The sequence below is a fragment of the Ascaphus truei genome, unplaced genomic scaffold (genome assembly GCF_040206685.1).
Source record: "Ascaphus truei isolate aAscTru1 unplaced genomic scaffold, aAscTru1.hap1 HAP1_SCAFFOLD_741, whole genome shotgun sequence".
In the NCBI taxonomy this organism is placed as follows: Eukaryota; Metazoa; Chordata; class Amphibia; order Anura; family Ascaphidae; genus Ascaphus; species Ascaphus truei.
Window position 1 is genome coordinate 51,173 of NW_027457076.1, and position 21,398 is coordinate 72,570.

The 21,398-nt window shown below is 44.1% G+C and overlaps 1 protein-coding gene across 1 annotated transcript in view; it reads left to right on the top strand.

Annotated features, from left to right (window-relative positions):
• LOC142486106 (vomeronasal type-2 receptor 26-like) overlaps positions 1-21,398 on the top strand; it is a 63,636-nt gene that overhangs the window by 30,947 nt on the left and 11,291 nt on the right. Inside the window, exon 5 of the mRNA XM_075584779.1 lies at positions 15,405-15,543. Within this exon, the coding sequence (XP_075440894.1) occupies positions 15,405-15,543 (139 nt within the window). The remainder of the gene's footprint in view (positions 1-15,404; positions 15,544-21,398) is intronic.

The window sequence follows — 21,398 nt, forward strand, 5'->3', positions numbered from 1 at the left end:
AACCTGGCACCTCTGACTCTTAGTATATTGAGCCCCCCGCAGTTCCAGGCTCCGCAAAGTCTGGGGTGGGGCAAATGGTGGTCAGATAGCCCCTTTGTGCTATCACGATGGGGGTACTCGAGTGTAACTCCTGTACTCCGCCTGCCCTAACACCTTGCCATCCCTGAGGCTTTCAAGTCCGATACCACAGGAGACTCAGTGGCACTAAGTCTGGTGGCCATCTGTTCTCTCGGAACCCAGGGACTTGGAAATTCAACAGTTCATACACAGGTTACAAGCATAAATACCTATGAAAACATAACCCTTTAATAACATACACTTTTCCGCTGTATCTTGTGATAAAATATCTAAGACCCCCTTTATGGTGTTAGGGATAGAATAAGAATATATACTCTCAACTCTTACTAGCATTATCAGTGCCACACTGTAGAAACCTGACTTTACATTTGACACACAAAATAAAAACCTCACAGTTTTATCACATAGCTGGGGCACCCCTTGAACTCCTATGCCCAGGTCAGGGTGACTTGGGCATGAACTGGGCCTCCCCCTTATAATAGGGACCCCTGTACCATTCTAGGGTTACCCTGCTCCCCTATACCCTTTTTACCTTTCTGGTCTGTGCTAAAGCAGGGAATCTTGGCTGTGAGTTGCAAGAACGTTTCCAGGGTAGTATTTTGACCAGATCACTGTGCTTAATGTATCCGAGAATCTTATCTGATTCTCGGGTACATCTTTGGGGTATCCCGTAACTCGGTTACCCTGCTACATAGCCATAATCTGACAAGACTTTCTCCACAAATCCCACCCTGAGACTCCCAGCCTCGCAATATCCTGGAAAGGCAAAAACACAAAAATATTGTATTGTTGCATAATTTACAAACAGTCACAGTAATGCATCTATGAAAGCCAGGTCCAAGAGCTGACAATCTAGGACCTCAAAACACAGATCTGGGGTAACCAAGTGGGCTTAACATTTATTATTGAGCTTGGTTACCCCCTCACCGTCACAGAGACCCTCTGGCTGGAACTCACACTACGAGGAGGATCAGGACCCTTTAGGAGAGAGGGGATTTGTGTTAGATCTCCCCCTTCGTGAGACAAGCTCCAACCCACCAAGCCAAGCAGCACCTGGGTACCAGGCAGGTACCCAACGTGGAGAAGAGTTCTCCCACACAGGAAGAGATGGCTGTGAACTGCATGTAAAGGAGTGTCAAAAAAAGCTGATAACTTCCGGGTTACTAAAACGAACACTGGCTGCTTAACATATGTGTACTCCCCTTTTTACCTAGCGTCTCCCAGGCTAGGGGTTGCTCGCAAGGTTTCAACTAGCCCAGGATATCGCATTCAGCAACCATCCCGGCTATTTCACACTTTGCGGCTCTTGAGGGTTTCAGCTGCAAACCTTCGCTAGACCCATAGGCGCCGCCTCAACGGGGGATCTATGAAGTTTGAGAAGGAAGTGCCCCCAGCCAATGTATGTGAACGCATTTGGTCACTGGTTACATATCAAAGACAATCAGAAAAAAAGTATCCTGCCTGCACACCAAATTTCAGGTTGCTAACCCTTTCCGTTCCCAAGTTAGGCGTCTTCTTGAACTGGCAGTGCTGGGCTATGGGCTTCTCACGTCAATTGACATGCTGTTAACCGAGTTCCCACGCCAATTGCCGGTTGCCTTTCAAGTTACGCTACTAACCGGGACGGAGATACAGTGTATCCGAGAACCACTTGAGATTGAAAACCGCAACCCTTTGTTTCAATTGACTCTGCAGTTACGATTTCCAGCCTCAGTAATGGATACCTATACCTCTCAATTGAACAAAGAGAACGCTCCACGCTTATCCAATTGACTTGCGGTTTGGCGCTTGCAGCGGCATCTTGTGTCCAAAACCAGTAATGCCGGTATACGATGTAATACATTACTGCAAGCATATACAATCCTGCAAAATGGGGACAACAAGGGACAGAGGGAAAAATACTGTCGCGGCCGAGCTGAGTCTAACACTCACCCGGTCTCGGCCGCGGCAGATATCGGGCGCGCGCCGAGTTGTCCCGCGCGCGCTGGAGCCTCGGAGGATCGGTCCTCCGATCGAGGCATCCCCCACCCCTCTCCGGGTCCACCGGGTCCCTCGGGTCCCCCGAAGCCCCCCACCGCCATCCGTCACAATAGAGCAACCCAGGGCTCCCTTGGGGAGCTCTGGGCACGCGCGCCATGCGCGCACGCTCCCGATGAAGCATGACCGCGCATCGATGACGTGCTGCACGCCGAGGGAAAAAAATGAGAAAAACGGCACTCCACCTGGCTTGCGGCTCCAGCCGCTTTAGACTCAGCTGCGCCGCCACTGTAATACATGTATGGTGCATATAAAATTAACCCCTTCATCCCCAATGCAAAATAGGAGTAACCAGCCGAGCATACTGCCTTTATTAATGGGCTGAATACCCTCAATTACAGTCATTGTCACGGTAGACTAGTACTTATCAACAATTTTTATTTTTGGGATTCTCTATTGAACACACAAGGCGGGCAAAATAAATGGTCATTTATTTCCTTGATAGACAAACACACGACAACCTCAGAATACACTTAATAATCACTTACTGGGATGGAGGAAACAAAATAAATTGTCCTTTGAACGTAAGCTGAAGAAACAAAGTCTCTGGGTTACAATCCTTTTGGCAGGGCGCAACTTTCCTGCCCGATAATTCGTCCAATTGTAAAAAGTTTGTTCTGGTTCATTTGGGTTCTTTTCAAGTTCCCCAGCACTAATGAATTCCTGAAGTAGTGGTAAATTCTTGGTTACGATGTTTTAACCCCTTGCGTTCCGGAACCGCTGCCGCTGTACTTGTACGGGAACTTGAACAACGCTTGAAGAAATCATGAATCACACATGGGATAGCTCGGCAGGCAGGTTTATAGGGTTTACAGTCCTATCCCTAACATGTGTGCCCAAACCCCTCTGTGGGAAAATTTAACCCACCAATCCCTGATTTGCCCGGAGTTTGTAAAACGGGTAAAAAGGGCTTTCCGGTTTGCAAAGCGTATGTGTCTGCCTGACACCTTGGTGGTTTACCATACGGGGGGGTTCACCCCGTACCTGGCGAATCTTAGTCTGGGGTTTGTGTGAATGGCTCATGCTGAGTACCGGGATCTTGCACTCAGCAACATCCCGGCCACTTTCACAATTTGAATCTATGAGGATTTTCAACTCCGGACTTCACTAGACTCCAAGTCTCCCAGTACGGAGAGGAAAATACCCTCAGCTCATTCACCCTTAGCATATTTGCATGCTAAAGGATTTTTTCCGGGCTTGCAGAAAAAGCTTTTCCTGCCTGTACATTTAAAACCAACAGAAAAATACATTTTATTAATAAAGTATGTTCTGCTTGTGCCACTGGAATAAACTTTATATGTGGGTGTATGGTTTCTTTATCATGAGCTGCACTCCTAAAACTAGAGTGCTAGTTCACTCTGTTCTCAAGTTAGCCTACTTAATTGAAAGGGCTATGATGTGAGGTCCATAGTTAACCTAGTTCTCACGGCAATATACTTCCCCCTTTCAAGTTAAGACGCTAACAAGGCAAGGGATACATTTTGACAGAAACCCACTTCAGTCTAACCGCAAACCACTTATTCAATTGACCATGCGGTTACGAGTTCTAGTGCTTAGAAATGGATACCTATACTTCAAAGCAGCCCTCCCATACACAGCCACGCGTCTTCAATCAGCGCTTGGCTCAGCGCAAACAACGCCATCTTGTGCATGAAAAGCTAATGGCACAGTTTGTATTCATTCCTATTACAACAGTCAAGGAACAGGTTGCAAAATGGGGACAAGAAAGCTGGGGCACGGGCAAATATATCAGGGTGATGCACATACATTTAACCCCTTCACTCCCAAAGCGATTTTGGGTTAATCAGCCGTGTATAATGCCTTTATTAATGACCTGATTAACCCCTCCATCACCACAGTCATCCAAAGGGAGTCACATGGTCTTCAACAACCAATCAGATTGGTGATTTAGTTCCCACAATCTGATTGGCTCAAGTACCATGTGATGGCAACCTTTTTTGAATTTTGTGACGTGATGTTAAAGGGAAAGGAAGCACAGCCATTCTGATTGGCTTGCTTTTGTCCCTTTACATGAAGTCACAGAAAAAAATGGGCACATGGATTTAACAGACAATCAGATGGCTGTTGAACCATTTACACTATTTAACTATGTAAGATAAAATAAAGACAATTTTGGGTACCTGATCCAGATCTTCATGACGGATGGCATCTTATGGAGTTTGAGGCCTTTGCAGAATGTGAGCTTCCTGATTCCCCGGGAGTCAGATGGCCAATGCTTCTAAAGGTAAGTTAAATATTGAATGTATTTTTTACAGATTTTTCGATTGTATTTTTTTTTTTTATGTTTTTGATAGCCCGTTGCCTGCCATTGTATTAATTTGTTCTCGGTTTGGGTACAGTGTAATACAGTGATAGCCAATGCTTTTTTGGTAAATTGCTTATTTTCTATAGAGTTTTATTTTTCTGATTTGGCATGATTGTTTGGCTTATATTTTGTGTTGTGTGGCTGACTTTTGTTATGGTTTGCATTGATTAGCATTTTAAAATATTTATTTGTTTGCTTGGCTCTTGGTTTGACTTGATTTGTTGGATAATGGTTTTACTAAATAATTGCTTTGTTGGTTACTGGTTATAATTAATAAATTGTTTTTTTGTTAGTGTTTTTATGTAATTGGTTGGCTAATGCTTGTATTTATTTCATTTGTTGGCTAGGGTTTTGATTTATTGAATGGGATTGATTAGCTGCTTGTGTATATGTTTGATTACTGTTTATTTTTGGCCTTTATGTATTTTTATTAGGTGCCCATTGAGTGCTATAGTGGCTTATCCTGCAGATATTATATGGGTAATGAGGTACCACTATGCCATTCAATTAGTACAGGGTGAGTATAGTGTGTCCAGGGTGGGTGGTTAGGCCTCCTGCATGGGTAGAGGGGCAGGGTGGATTAACCCCTTAATTACTATAGCGGTTATTACCCGCTAAGGTGATTAAGGGTTTAGGGGCCATTAGATTGTATTTTTGGATTCTACTATCTATTCTTTCTGGCAACGGAGGACATGGACCTGCAGTAAGCTGAAGAAGACACACTTCATATGGGCAGGGATAAGTACAGTGGCGGCCACCCTGAGTCTAAAGCGGCCGCAACCACAGGAATTTTTAAACTCCGTGCAGACGCAGCTTTTTTTTTTTTTTAGCGCCGCAGGCGCTTCCATTGTTCAGCGCCATTAACGCTGAATGGAGAAATGGCCGGCGCGCGGCCGCAACATGCGGCTGGCGTGCAGCCAAGTTCGGCGGCTAAAAAAATAAGCCACGAACAATTGCGTTTAAGCTTTAGATTAAACTTTGCCGCAACAGTAGAACAGTTTTTATTTACTTTATTTATGCTGCATAGTTAATGTTGTGTTTAATAATGGGCAACTAATCTATTATCCATATCTGGGGGAGGGAGATGTATGGAATCGGGGAGCATGTCCCCTTTGGCGTGTTCCCTCCGTACCTCCGGCTGCACACCATTCCGCTGCAATTGATCAGAGAGTGCGTCCCCAGTGTTATGCTTCCTCCTTGCCTCCTGCTCTTACAGTCTCCCACCCACATGGGGCTTTCAAGGATTCCTCGGAGCTTGGCTCCACCCCTCCGCTCGCAATGTGTGGCCGCCCTGCGCGGTGCGCACACATGATGCGCATGCACCTCTCCCCAGCTGCGTAGCAACTCTAATTTTTCTCGCCCCTGTCTCCTGCACCTTGCAGCTAATTGCTGCTTCTGTTCCGTGGAGGCCACACCTTGGCTTCTCCCCTCCTTCCTATTTGTCCACTGCTCCTATATATGCTCAGCTAGCACTCTCATTCTATGGCGTAGTACTTGGTTGCCTTGTGTTCCGACGTCCCTGCCTTGCCTTTTTCCTGTGTACTACTAACCTTGTTGCTTGCTTTCCTGTGCACCAACCCAACTTCACTTTAGGACCTTTCTCTGGATTATTGACCCTGGCTTGCCTCAGACCATCCGCACTTCTCCATCCCTGACCACAGCTATCGGACTACTACCTTCCTACTGACAACAACCCCTGACCAAGGCACTCTGGACTCAGACTACTCTCCTGGCACCTTCCTACGACCTCATAAAAGTATCAAGGCTAACCCATTCTCTTCAATCCAGACCCGGCGTTCTTGACTATCCAATCTCCAGGCGTGCCTCATCTGCTGTGGGTGTGCAGTTCTATAATTTCCCACCTCAGTACCAGGGTCCCCCCTTTTTCGTGGCCCAAATTGGGGCTGTGGGGAACCCATGGAGGCCCACAGAGCCTAACGGGGACCACCAGAGGGCCCCTAGACACCCGTGGGTACCTCACAGGGTGCACTGTGGGGCCTGTGGACACCTGTGGGGAACACCCAGGGACCCCGCTGGCATGTGGTATTAATTCTGTGTGTAAAATAATAAATATTGGTTTAATGTGTGGGCACAGGTGGTGGGTGTGTTGTGTCTTGGTTTATTACTAGCTATTGTAATGTTTATTGGGTGCCTAGGAGGTCGGTAGTGGGCCTGTTGTGAGTATTTTGTTTTATTGTGGGTAGCGGTGGTGGGTGAAGGGGGTATTCGTTCTCAGGATGGGTGTTTAGGCCTACCGGGTGGGTAGTGGAAGGGATTAACCCCTTCATTACCTTAGCGGTATTGACCGCAAAGGTAATGAAGGGGTTAAGTCCACTCGCTACCCACCATAAGGCCTAAACACCCACCAAGGATATAATACCACCTTCACCTACCCCCGCTACCCACAATAAGCATGACACTGATGGTTAACGCCTTAATTTCCTTAGAGGTTTGCTGCTAAGGTAATGAAAATGCCTGTAAATGCATTTTTCATGCATCTGATTCATGCCGGGGTCTCCGATAGTGATATTAATGTATATCAGCTTCGGATACCCCGGCATCAATCCAATGCTAGAAAAATTAATTTTTTTTTCTAAGTGATTTCTTGCCGTTTCTCCGCAGCCTCTCCCCACCTTCTTGCCAACTTTGCTGGCGAGGTGGTTTGGAGAGGAATTCTCAATTCTAGAGCGGCGAACAGCCTCAATAGGCTGATCGGGGCTATTAAAATTGAGCGAGGTTGAAAAAGTGCCAAAAAGTGGCTTATCGTCGGACATTTGCCGTAAAAAATATATTTTGCCTACTAATTTGCCGAAAAAGTCTGTTATCTGCGATTTTTCGCTGCTTACTGAATAGCAAAGGGCAGGGAGATTTTTGCTGCTAAGTGCATAGCTCCATAGTGTCACTTGCTTGGTTGTTTTCACTTATTGACAAATCCGTATTTTTTGCACATTAATCCTGTACTAGGACTCACATTTTTATCACTTATCACATTCACGTTTGAGCGCCACATTTGATCTCTTGTACAGGTCTCTATTGGGCAAGCCCCAGTCTGCGTGTCTGTAATGAATAGACACCACACTAACTACCTCCTCTATCCCCAACCACCCACCCTATCCCCAACACATACAGTACAGTTATGGGCAAAATCCCTATTATCCACATCTGGATCCTAGCTAATTTTTCGGTTGAAAATAAAACATTACTGTCAGGGTAGACCAGGTCTTACCAACACATTAATACCGGGATTCTGGATTGAGCACAACAAGGAGGGCAAAACAAATTGTAATTTATTTCCTCTTAAGACAAACACACAAATCTTCACAATTACACTGGATAAACACTTACTGGTTGGGGGAACTAAATCAAATGTCCACGGAACAAATGACTTGAAAACAAAATCTCTTGGCACCCCAGCACGCATGCAAGTGGGTGCGTGATTTGAGCCGTTCTACAGTCCTCAGCTAGGGGCACAAGTTGCCAGCCCTGTATCTCCACCGGAGGAAAGATGTTCATTCAGTCCTTACAGGATTCGTTTGGGACTCCCTGGCTCAAACGAGTTCTGGAAAAGGGGTGAAAATCTTCGTTATGCTGTAGTTAACCCCTCACACTCCGGAACCGCTGATGCTGTAGCATGGACGTATCTTGGTAAAGCTGAGATTAATCAGATGAATCTCGTGAATCACACAAGATGGAACTTAGATGAGTCTTAGATGGAACTGATTTTCCGACGGACTGAATGACCTTTTAAAAACTCCCAAAAGTCTATCCTATCAGTCTGCAGCGAATTACTGCGTGGTAATTTTATCCCTGACCACTCACACAGTTTGCCAGTTTCATAACTCCTGGCTACCCGGCTTCAGTATAGTGAGAGAGCATGTGCAACTAAAATGTCATCTTCCCCATACTGGCCACTTGCCACTTAGCATATGCCATCATGCTTTCTTACTGAATGCCGCTCAGTCTAGCTAGGCCAAAGGGACCCTTTTGATCTAAGGATATCGGGGCTTCAATTAGAATGGAAGGGTTAACTAATTATTTGGTCTTTCCTGCTAACCCCACCAATCGCACCTCTGGGGCAAATGTCCCTTTGGAGCTCTGGACTTTTGTATACATCCTTGAGATATCTCCACACGCTATCTCAGAAGCCTGGCCATTCATATATGCATGCCTTCCCCTGGAATGCTAAACACACATGCTACAATTTTTAAAACCATCTCAATCTACATGATTTCCTTCTAACCCTCTGCAAATAAAATTTCAGAAAGCTAGTCCCTTCCTAACTAAAATTATATCCTTAATTTGATAAACTTTTGATATTTGGGCTTTATTTAACCACAAGTCAAGTATCCACTATCCACTTGAGTCTGGGGTTAAGGCAGTGTTACAATTCTGTATTCTTCACAATCCCAGATGTACTTCTCTAATTAACCCCTTAAACACAGGTTAGCAGCCTTTATTTCCCCCAGGAACATCTGAACAAAGGGTAACATACATTTATAACACTGCTGTCAGGCCTAGTCCGCAGAGCTGACACTTTAAACATGCAAATACATTTATTTAAAGATTGCAATCGGCCCGGGACTGCAGAGCTGACACTTTAAAAGCACATTTGATGACTCAGGGGTTATCTTGCTGGGAAACATACCTTTAATTGATGGCAAAGATAATGCGTCATCGTCACAATTACCCACCAGAATAAAGTAAATTAAAGTTGTACTTACGGCTGCCAGGATGATAGCTGCCCTCTTTACCGTCCTCCGTGGAAAGCAACATTAAAATAAAAATACTAACTACTTGCCAGTAACCCCTTAATTAACTTAACGGTTTCTAACCACTATAGTAATTAAGGGAGTTAACCCCCCATCCCCCGATACACACCCGGGAGGCTTAACCACCCACCCCGGGGAAACTAACCCCTCCCACCGTACACCCATTACCACAATTAAAAATGACCAAAGGCACAAGTAACCAAACATGGCTAATAGCCCGTATTTGAAATACACAAAAAAATAACATTGACATGCCCTTAACTGGGCCTGCAACTCAGGAAGCAAGGGGTCCCCGAGGCTGAAATGGATGTGGTTCAGCTCCGGAGACACCCTGCTTCAATACTGGTTAATAAAAACAGTGTGATCACCTGTAAGGGCTGTGACGAGTGATGCAGCTCCCTCTGTTCAAAGAGACCGCCTGTAAGGGCTGTGCAGGGAGATACAGCTCTTATAGACTGCAGGCAGATCACAGGGGCAGAAGTAGAAACATACACAGATAAAGGCACTGCTATCCTGAGCGGTTTAGCATTTTCCTAACTCACGGTTTCTGACTGGCAGCAATTCTTTCTGAATACTGTGATAACGCAAATGTCAGACGTAAGGTAGGTCCATGCTACAACATTCGAGTTGGCAGCAATAACATCGAAGCTACTAGAAAAGGCCCCAACATGTCATAGGCTGAGTTGCTCATAAATCCACATACTGTAAATAAAACCTGTTTGTGCCCTTTTTTATCGGTCAGTAAAACTGCAATGTTTGGCTTCTCATGCTGGGGATCCAGGGACAGTAAATCTGTCAACACATGTAAATACATGTGTGACGGGAGACCAATGCTTTTAACACAAAAATACCTGGATCCTTTGGCTAAGAAAAGCATAAAGATAAAATAAATTGTAATTTATTCAAACAATGAACATACACAGCTCAATTTAAAAAAATACTACGAAAATACACTTACTGGAATGGGGTCAAATGAAATAATGGTTCCCAAAACGAAATGTTGCAAAACAAAGTCTGTAGGAGCAATTTCTCAGTTGTGGGAGTTACTCGCAAAAAGAGCCTGAATGGTGCTGCTTCGTTCGTGATGACACTTTTAAAATCTGGAAGCTTAGATGTTTCTTGCAGGAATCCTTAGGTGAATCTATTACATGATGGAACTCAGATGGAAGTGTTACATGAGGGGCTGCACAGATTTTTAAACCCTCCAAGTCCCATTCTGTACAGTCTGCAGCCAACTAATGCATGGGAACGAAATAACCCACCTATCATCAGGTTTTGCCAGTCTCTTACAGAACCTGGCAGAGAGCTTCAGTATAGCAACTGAGCATGTGCGAACCGCCATCTTCCCCCACTTGTCATGTGAGACTCCCTGCCAGCTCAGCTCTGGTGAATCGGGACCGAGAAGCCATTTGCCAGGAAGGCTTATTGAACTTCTCTACATTTTCTCCTCCCTGCTACAAAATGTTTAACACCTGCATCCTGGATGGCCTTTGAAGCTGATTCTTTGATGCACAGAGGCGGAGTAGCTTCCCCTGCTTCCTATGCATATGGATTTTTATCGATACTAAATACCTTCCTCTGAACAGTACTGGAATAAAAATATAAAATTGTTAAATAACATTTTCTTTTCCCCTTATACAGGAAAACCTTGTTACAATGTGCCTCAGATGTGCTAATTAAGCAGACAGAACCACACTGTCAGGTGACTTTTTAGGCCTATATAAACCCAGTCAGAACAGCTAGTCTGCTTGCAGCCCAAATCCAAGTGGCCCATTATAAGTGGCATGACTACTGAACAACTGAATTTAAAAGGAAGTTCAAAAGAAGTGATGAAGAAGTGGACACCCCCATTTGAACTACGCTGGAAAGGAGGATATCATCAATACCAGACTGCATCATTACTGCTGTGATGGTGCCTTTACCATTTATATTTGCTGTGACTTCACTTCTTCTCAAATTATGCACTTCTTTTTACCAGCCTCAGTATGTCTCTAACTCTAATCATATATCTCTATCTCTCCTTCCTTCACCACTTCTCAGTTCACATGAACTCCTTTCTTACCTGCGCCCTCTGAAACCACACAGCTATATCCCCTGCACTAAAAAACACCCCTACAAATCATCCTAACACATGCTTTTTCTATCCTGCTTCTCCTCCTTGCTTCTGGGGATATCTCTCCCAATCCTGTTCCCTGTCTTATTTTAACTTGCGCTCATCCTCGCCTTCCACATGCAACTTCTACGCCTGGTGTTAACCCCTCCAACCTCATACCCATCCCCTGCCACCCTCCCTCCTCTCTCCCTTTCTCCTGTGCCCTTTGGAATGCTCGCTCCCTCTCTAACAAGTTCCTCTCTGTGCATGACTTCTTTCTCTCTCACTCCCTGCTTCTCTTTCCTATAACTGAGACCTGGCTCACTCAGTCTGACTCTGCTCTGGAAGCTGCCCTCTCCTACGGTGGCCTTTCCTTCTCCCACACTCTGCGCCCTGATGGCAGGGGTGGAGGTGTGGGGCTCCTGCTCTCCTCTCTCTTCCGTTACCGAACTCTTCCAATTCCCCCCTCTCTTGCCTTTCCCTCCTTTGAGGTTCACACTGTCCAGATCTTCTCTCCTCTCCCTGTTCATGTGGCGGTCATCTATCGCCCACCTACCTCTACTCACCCCCCTTCTGCCTTTCTCTCTCACTTTGAATCCTGGCTCTCTTTCTTCCTCTCCTCAGACTCCCCTGTTCTTCTCCTTGGGGACTTCAATTGCCACATTGATGACCCCTCTCTCCCTTGGGCTTCCCGCTTTCTTTCTCTAACCTCTTCTTTTGGCCTTCAACAGTGGACTGCAGCCAGCACCCACAAGGATGGCCACTACTTAGACCTGGTTTTCACTAAGAACTTTTCTCTCTCCGATTTCGCCATTTCTCCTTTTCCTCTCTCTGACCATCATCTCATCTCATTCTCTCTATCTCGCTTCTCCCCTTCTCCACCTCCATCTACACCACGGTTCTGCAGAAACCTGCGCTCTATTCACTTACCTGACTTTGAGTCCACTTTACGCTCCTCCCTCTCCTCTCTCAGCTCTGCTACAGACCCCGACAACCTGGTCAGGAACTACAACTCTGTCTTGTCCTCCTCTCTTGATCTACATGCCCAATTTCTCTCTGCCACACTCGCCCTTCTAACCCTAGACCCTGGATAAATTCCCACACACGCATGCTGCGTTCCTCCACTCATTCCTCTGAACGCCTCTGGAGGAAGTCTCACACTCTCGCAGACTTCCTTCACTACAAATTTATGCTATCCTGTTTCAACTTTCCCCTCTCGCAAGCTAAACAAGCCTACTTTTCTGCACTAATCAACATGCACAAGTCTAACCCACGCCGACTGTTCTCTGTCTTTGATACTCTACTCAAACCACCCTCTGCTGCCTCTCCTTCCTCCATCTCCGCTCAGGACTTTGCTGACTATTTTAAGGAAAAGGTGGAATCCATACGTCAGAACATCCCCTCTGTTTCTTCTTCCCATCCTACACCTCTTCCTAACTCTTCTCCTGCCTTCCTTGACTCTTTTTCCACTGTCTCAGAGGAGGATGTGTCGCTGTTGATCGCCTCTTCTCCCTCTACCACTTTCCCTCTTGACACCATTCCCTCCCATCTCCTAAAACCTCTTGCTCCTACTATAATCCCTACGCTCACACACATTTTTAACTCCTCCCTCTGCTCTGGAACCTTTCCATCCTCCTTCAAACATGCAACAGTCATACCATTACTCAAAAACAGCAAGCTTGACCCTACCTGTCTTTCTAACTATCGACCTGTCTCCCTCCTGCCTTTTGCCTCTAAACTCCTTGAACGTCTTGTATTCTCTCGCTTGCTCCATTTTCTCAACACCTATTCTCTCCTAGACCCTCTACAATCTGGCTTCCGCGCTGCTCACTCCACAGAAACAGCCCTCACTAAAATAACTGCCGACCTCCATGCTGCCAAAGACAGAGGTAACTACACTCTTCTCATATTACTCGACCTCTCTGCAGCATTTGATACTGTGGATCACCCTCTTCTCCTTCACATTCTCCATACTCTTGGTATTCGGAACAAAGCTCTATCCTGGATCTCATCCTACCTCTCCCATCGTACTTTCAGTGTCTCTTCTGCTAACACCTCCTCCTCCTCTATTGAGCTCTCTGTGGGGGTACCCCAGGGCTCTGTCCTGGGACCTCTTCTCTTTTTCTCTGTACACACTCTCTCTAGGTGACCTAATAACATCTTTTGGATTTAAATATCACCTCTATGCTGACGACACACAGATATACTATTCAACACATGACCTTACACCTGCTATACAGACCAAAGTTTCTGAATGTCTCTCTGCTATATCATCCTGGATGGCCCTCCGTCGCCTTAAACTCAACATGGCTAAAACAGAGCTCCTCATACGTCCTCCCAAACCTGGCCCTACTACCTCCTTCCAAATTACTGTTGGAACTACAATCATTCACCCAGTAGCCCAAGCACGCTGCCTAGGGGTCACACTCGACTCCTCTCTCACATTCGCCCCTCACATTCAAAACATTTCTAAAAATTGTCGCTTTTCCTCCGCAATATAACAAAGATACGCCCTTTCCTCTGTTGCTCGACTGCTAAAACTCTGACTCAGGCCCTCATTCTCTCCCGTCTTGATTACTGTAACCTCCTGCTGTCCGGCCTTCCTGCCTCTCACCTGTCTCCCCTACAATCTATCCTAAATGCTGCTGCCAGAATCACTCTACTCTTTCCTAGATCTGTCTCAGCATCTCCCCTCCTGAAATCCCTCTCCTGGCTTCCAATCAAATCCCGCATCTCACACTCCATTCTTCTCCTCACTTTTAAAGCTTTACACTCTTCTGCCCCTCCTTACATCTCAGCCCTAATTTCTCGCTATGCACCATCCCGACTCTTGCGTTCTGCTCAAGGATGTCTTCTTTCTACCCCCTTTTTATCTAAAGCCCTCTCCCACCTTAAACCTTTTTCACTGACTGCCCCACACCTCTGGAATGCCCTTCCCCTCAGTACCCGACTAGCACCCTCTCTATCCACCTTTAAGACTCACCTTAAGACACACTTGCTTAAAGAAGCATACGCATAGCACTGTGAACATTCTGAACACATGATACATAAAGCTTGGCCCCCTGCAGATGCACTTACCAGAACTACCTCCTACTGTCTCTGTACGTTCTCCCTACCTACCAATTAGATATTAAGCTCCTTGGGGCAGGGACTCCTCTTCCTTAATGTTATGTTTATGTCTAAAGCACTTTTTCCCATGATCTGTTATTTATATTATCTGTTATTTATTCGATTACCACATGTATTACTACTGTGAAGCGCTATGTACATTAATAGCGCTATATAAATAAAGACATACATACATACATACATACATACATACAATAACCCATACCATTGAAGTATGATGTGATTCTCACCCCCTTAGCCCTGGTGGGAGACACACAGACCGTCCCCTACAATTACAGTATTACAGCCATCATTGAGTAGCAGAGCTGACATTCTACACTTTAACTTAAACCCCTATAACTCTCTTCACCTTATACCTGGTGAGAGATGTATGGAACCCCCATTGGGTTCTGGGGTTTGGGCATATGCCGAGAACCTTTAATGTAATTCAGTTCCCTGCCTGGTTTTACTGTCCTGGTTTGTGCTGAAGCAGGGGGATTTGTCGGTGAGCGGAAATCTGCTTTCTAGAGAGGATTTTATCCTGTGGTCTGTTTTGCTCATGTCCTCCGGAATCTGAGGGGATTCCTGAGTACATGTTTCGGGGTAACCCGCAACTCTTGCCCCCTTCTACCCAATCACACCCTGACAAAATTTTACTATAAAATCCCCCCTGAAACTCATGCCCTGCACATCTCCGCTGGTTAGCACTCCTGGAACAGTAAAAATACACCATATCTTCATTATACATGCAGTTACATGCCATGATTGGGTCAAAGAGCTGGCACTCACAATTCCCCAATATGGCTTAAGGGCACCCAGCCGGGCCAAATACCTTTATTAATGGCCTGGTTACCCCTTCCCCGTCACAACATGCATACAGTACGTTCATTTTATTAAATCCTCCAATATAAAAAGTAAATACAAGTAGACATCACCGCATTAAATATATGTAAGAATTCCTGTATATAAAACTGTTATTTTGTTCCTCTCTTAGGAAAGTTTCGGCCAGACTCCTCGGTCAGCGTGCAGTGAGAGCTGTTCTCCTGGATACAGGAAAGCTTCTCAGCAGGGACAGCCCGCCTGCTGCTATGTCTGTGTGCGATGTTCAGAAGGAGAGATCTCTAACACAACAGGTCAGTGCAAGTGACAGCCTCATACATTGAGAAATATATTACATACAGTATGAGAAGGATTCTTTTCATGCTGCGTCTTTCATTCAATGTTCTAGTATTTGTATTTTTTCTGGAGAAACACAGATTTTATGTAGGCTGTGATTCCTTTCTTTAATTACACTACAATTACAACTCTGTACACTATGATTTCCTCTATTAAAAACTATAATGCTGGTCCACTTAAAGGCATCACAACCTACATCAAATATACTGTATACTATTACATTTTGGGATCATGGAAAACTGCAACAATAATACATTATTCAGAAACGATATCCTGTGTACATTTATAGCTAGTGATTTTACTACAACAGCGACAGTAATTGTACAAAAATGTGTGAGCACTGTACAGTATCTTACTAGAAGATGACACTTTTTTAATTGACATTATAATATATTTTGAATATAAGCTTTTGAGAGCAATGCAGAACTAATCTACATAGTATTAGTAGGAAATGTAAGAAAAATAAACCATACAAAAATGTTCAAGGGCTTTGCTGATAAAGACCCGAACAATGGGTCATGGCAGCCAGTGGGGGTCTGTTCTTTAGACTGACTTCTCCCATGGAGAGATGTCCCACTGCCAGGGGATGCCGCGGTCAGTTCCGCGTCAGTTCAGTGTCAGCGGGAAGATTAGGTCGGGCTACATCTGTAGGTGAGACAGGTGAGAGGTACTAAAAAAAACCTGGATCCTGAGTCACAAACCTCCATTAACTCAATGCAAATAACGGGATGTTATAGTAATCATTAAAGGACATTATATTCTCTGATGTTAATGCATAACCAAAAAGCTAATTATATGCAAAAATAACAACCATTTATATCTCATTAGCATAGGCTTAATGTCATGTGAATTTAGCATGGCCTCACGTCATCTTTAAAGAAACATGACTCTTTTTAAGTACCGTTTATCTCTTACCTAAAGGTGACAATGCGCCCATGCAATATACTGTAGGTTTGCTGGAGAGGAGATAAATATAACATATTTAGCAAAGAAGAGTCTTGCTCTCTCCATCTCTCTCCCCTAAATAGTCAGGTTATATCCCTGTGCCGTTCTATAACAAAGCTCCTTGGATAGAGTACAGTAGGTGTTGTTAAAGGGATCAGGCTATATTGACACTCACGAGTGCTGGAACTGCTCACTTGAGCGCAAGACAGCATCTCTGTTTCTATTGCACTCACCCTGTCAGCAGCTTGGTGGACACAGTTCATTTCATGTGCTTTCTACCGGATGGCAATTGAATTTGAACACAAGACTGTGCTTCTATAAGCACACTGATTTCTCACATTTCAGACTCCATTTTTAGCTGCTGCAACACTTCCACCTGGTTACATACTGTATGGATGAAGCAATTTTTAACAATACCAATGAGATATTATGTGAAGATACAGCAGATCTTAAGATGCATTTTGCTCGGTTGGAGAAATGTTTGTTACACCGTCAGAGAATATGGTGGGACATTATTACTATGGAGAACTACAACAGAGTCAAACGCATACCAAGGGGCTTGCGCCTCACCAAGACACCTTCCTTTGGGTTTGATAAAGGGGACTTTGAGTGACAATGGTGCCTCATTCTTGATGAATGTTCATTTAAATTAATGGACCCTATCATTCATCATACAGTAAATCACAAGAAAACAAATGTGTAGCTAAACAAGTGACAGAATTACAAAAGAAATTACAGGTCTTTGCTCATATGAAAAACTTTAAGGAATTAGATTCCAAAGTAGCGAGCAAGCTCAACAAGCAAGAGAAGATCATAATGATCACTAAACAGATTAAATTTGAGCGATATAAAGCCGATTATGAATCTCAACAGATTTACATCTGGCAAAAATTGACATTCAAGAACAGAGGAAAACCTAGCAAACCTAAGAAATCTAATAAAGATTCCGGGGGTAATAAGTCTATTCTCAAAACAACTAAAGATAGTGATCAAACACCGCATGCAGTTTCTTTCTCTTTTTCCGAGAGTGAATTTTATACATCATCTGGGGAAGAAAACATCATACCTAGTGTGATGACTCACTCCAGTAGAACGGACAGTCACAAGTCCTCAAAAAATGAGGAAAGACAAGAAGAGGCAAGAGAAAGAACCCACAGCGGGATGGCATCAAAGAGATTGAAAACGTAGACATTGGGAGTAGTAATGTGATTAACATTTCCAAACACGAATTCACAAAGGCGGAGTTGTCCGTCTTACATCTTGGACTATCATTTGCACCCAATAGGCATTTTAACCTCTTTTTTACCATGGTTGACGTTTATAGATTTACAGTGGCGACACCCTTTATTCTAACTCGGCTAGCTCCGCGAATTTCAGATTATCCCGGTTATGTGCGGTTTTGTGTCGTTTTCGCCCGGAGGGAATTGCGTTATTTTCGCGCCCGTGATTTAAGCATTTTATTCTCGCTGTCTGCAATACTGCAATGCCGTGTAAAAACTCATGGGGGCATTTGCGAGCTGTTGTCTTTGAAGTCTAATACCTTCAGCTCATTCTGACTTAGCCGCGCTGGTTTGAAACGGCTTTCTCCGCCATTACGGTCAATGATAGGACCCTCCTCGCCGGCGTGACCCTTTCTCGTTGCCATTACTGGTCGGACCCTGTTGGGGTCAAGTGAGAGGGTTCCTAACATCTATGGGCAAAATGAATTTTATTTCTAGGTGCCCTAGAACAGAAGTTCCCACACCAATTGGCCGTGAACTTGACCGAGGCCCTAGTTCCCACGCCAATTGCGCGATTACCCTGACTCCGTTCTGTTGCCACGAGAGGGTCGCTATTTGCCATGCAATCCTGCCTGAACTAGGACTACATGGTGACCGAATCTGAGCCCTCTAGGTTGAACAGAACCGGAGTTATGGTTCCAGATTTCTGCTCATTCTGACATAGCTGTTTCAAAGCAGCGCGGCTTTCTCCGCCATTACGGTCAATGATAGGACCCTCCTCACCGGCGTGACCCTTTCTCGTTGCCATTACTGGTCGGACCCTTTTGGGGTCAAGTGAGGGGTTTCCTAACATCTATAGGCAAAATGAATTTTGTTTCTAGGTGCCCTAGAACAGAAGTTCCCACGCCAATTGCCCTAGTTCCCACGCCAATTGCGCGATCATTGCTCTTTTTTGACAATGTTGACGATCTTGTGGCTTTGCGGTCCGGCAGTAAAAAAACAGTGCAGGAAGCCTCGACATTTGTTACACTGTCAAAGGAGCAAATGGAAACAATGGAAGACAAATCAACATGTCCTTTTATTGGTGGAGTCAGTACAAAAACATTTATTTACAAATACTGTACAATGTTGAAACATTTTAAGTGCACAGCAATTCAAAACATCAACAGGTGTAGGGTTTACTGCTACAGTACATGTGTGAAAACATTTGTCAGTCAGTATGGTTTACAGTCACATGTTTTAAATACAATACAGTACATTCTTTAATATCTTTAAAATATAAATATATAAATATATAAATATAATTTAAAATAATCCGTTCTGTGGGTCTGAGCGGGTTGAAATTGCACCAGTACAGTCCTAGAGGGCAGCAAACAGGGCAGGTTTTCAGGGCAACCTTGAAAACCGTGCCTGTTTGCGGCCCTCAGGGACTGGAGTCGTGCATGTCCTGTGTAAAAAAACACATAACAACGCTTTGCTCATTTTCTGCAGTTACTGTAGTCATTGTGTTTTTAATCCGTCCCTAGCCAAGTGTCAATCGGCTGACTGCGCCTGCGTGTACTCTAATCCTTTTAGAGAAATCCTTTTAGAGATGGGAGCTTGCTGCTTACAGCGCATGAGTCACCCTACCCTACCAATCCCCTCTCTCCACAGAGTCGTTAATCTTCTGAATATTGCCATTGTGTTCTTAATCCGTCCATAGCCAAGCTACAAAGCCCTCAGTGCGCCTGCGTGTAATCACACCATCCCCCCCCCCAACCCTTAGAGGCTTTGTTTACGGTAACGCTTTGGAAAATCCCCTCTCGAATTTGAAATGTAAATCTGATGTGCACAGCATTGTGAGAATTGAGAGTAAAAAAAACATTAACTGATTCATGTTGTTTTGTCATTCATTCTTATACTGTCGGGGGGGGGTGTGGTTGTTGTCAATGATTACGATAACCAGGAATGTGAATAAATATTTATTATATTTCATCAGGGAAAAAAAAATACAAAGATAAAAATAATCATGAATAATACATACTGCAGCCTTTATTAAATTCTTCTGGCAGATTGAAATCGGAGAATCATTTACAAAACATTTGTAAAACATGGAGATACATGAAAAATGGACATTTATATGAATATTAATTAAATATATATATATATATATATATAAAATCTACTGTTTGTTTTTGGTGCCTGAGGCACAGGGAGTTAAAGTGACTTGCTTTTTATGTACTGTATTTGGGGGTTGTATTTGGGGGTTTCTTCATCAAATTATTATGATGAACTGCCTTTTGAAATTACAGTACTGTTAACTATTTTAGCCACACACCTCCAGAGTCATTCATTTTCTGCAGTTACTGTAGTCATTGTGTTTTTAATCCGTCCCTAGCCAAGCGTCAATCGGCTGACTGCGCCTGCGTGTACTCTAATCCTTTTAGAGATGGGAGCTTGCTGCTTACAGCGCATGAGTCACCCTACCCTACCAACCCCCTCTCTCGACAGAGTCGTTAATCTTCTGAATATTGCCATTGTGTTCTTAATCCGTCCATAGCCGAGCTTCAAAGCCTCAGTGCGCCTGCATGTAATCACACCATGCCCCCCCCCCCAACCCTTAGAGGCTTTGTTTACGGTAACGCTTTGGAAAATCCCCTCTCGAATTTGAAATGTAAATCTGATGTGCCCAGCATTGTGAGAATTGAGAGTAAAAAAACCATTAACTGATTCATGTTGTTTTGTCATTCATTCTTATACTGTCGGGGGGGGGGTGGTTGTTGTCAATGATTATGATTAGCAGGAAAGTGAATAAATATGTATTTTATTTTGTCAGGACCCAAAACATACAAATATAAAAATAATCATGAATAATACATAATGCAGTCTTTATTAAGTTCTTTTGCCAGATGGAAATTGGATAACCATTTAGAAAACATTTGTAAAACATGGGGAAACATGAATAATGCACATTTATAAGAATATTATTTAATAATATATACTGTAATGTACTGTATAATATATATACTGTATACTGTATATACTGTATAGTAATATTATTTTTTCCGTCTTTATCTTTTCCTCATTCTGTCTACAGAACAGTAGTTCATTGAGAGAGGAGAGGTTTTGTGTACATCATTACTGCTGTTTATAAACTGTACATTTTACTGTACAAACAGATTAGACTGGACACAAACCGCTGGTATAGAGATCAGTTCACGTGCAGCATCAGCGTATCGTATCGTGGGTGAAGCAACGTAAATTTTTTAATGTTTTTTAATGTTACGTTGCTTCACCCAAAGCTGTCCTAGTCTCCTATCATGTAATACTGTCAAATAGGCACGATACGCTGATGCTGTACGAGCACTGATCTCTATACCAGCGGCGCGGTCTTGCAGACGGCTGCTACCACATGACCAAGGTCACGCGTCTATACAGTTGGCATACCGCCAGTTTAAGTGACTATCAGACCGGCGAATTACATTAGTACTGTCCGCCCTAGCCCTACTATTCAGGTGTAGTGCGGACTCTACATAAGTACTGGTTTTGGAACCAGCGGCGACTACAATCATGTGATCAATATCGCACGCATCAGCAGAAGATATATCGCCTTAACATACAACCACTCTACTAATCTACCATACTTGCTTGATTAGTCTAAGTATTAT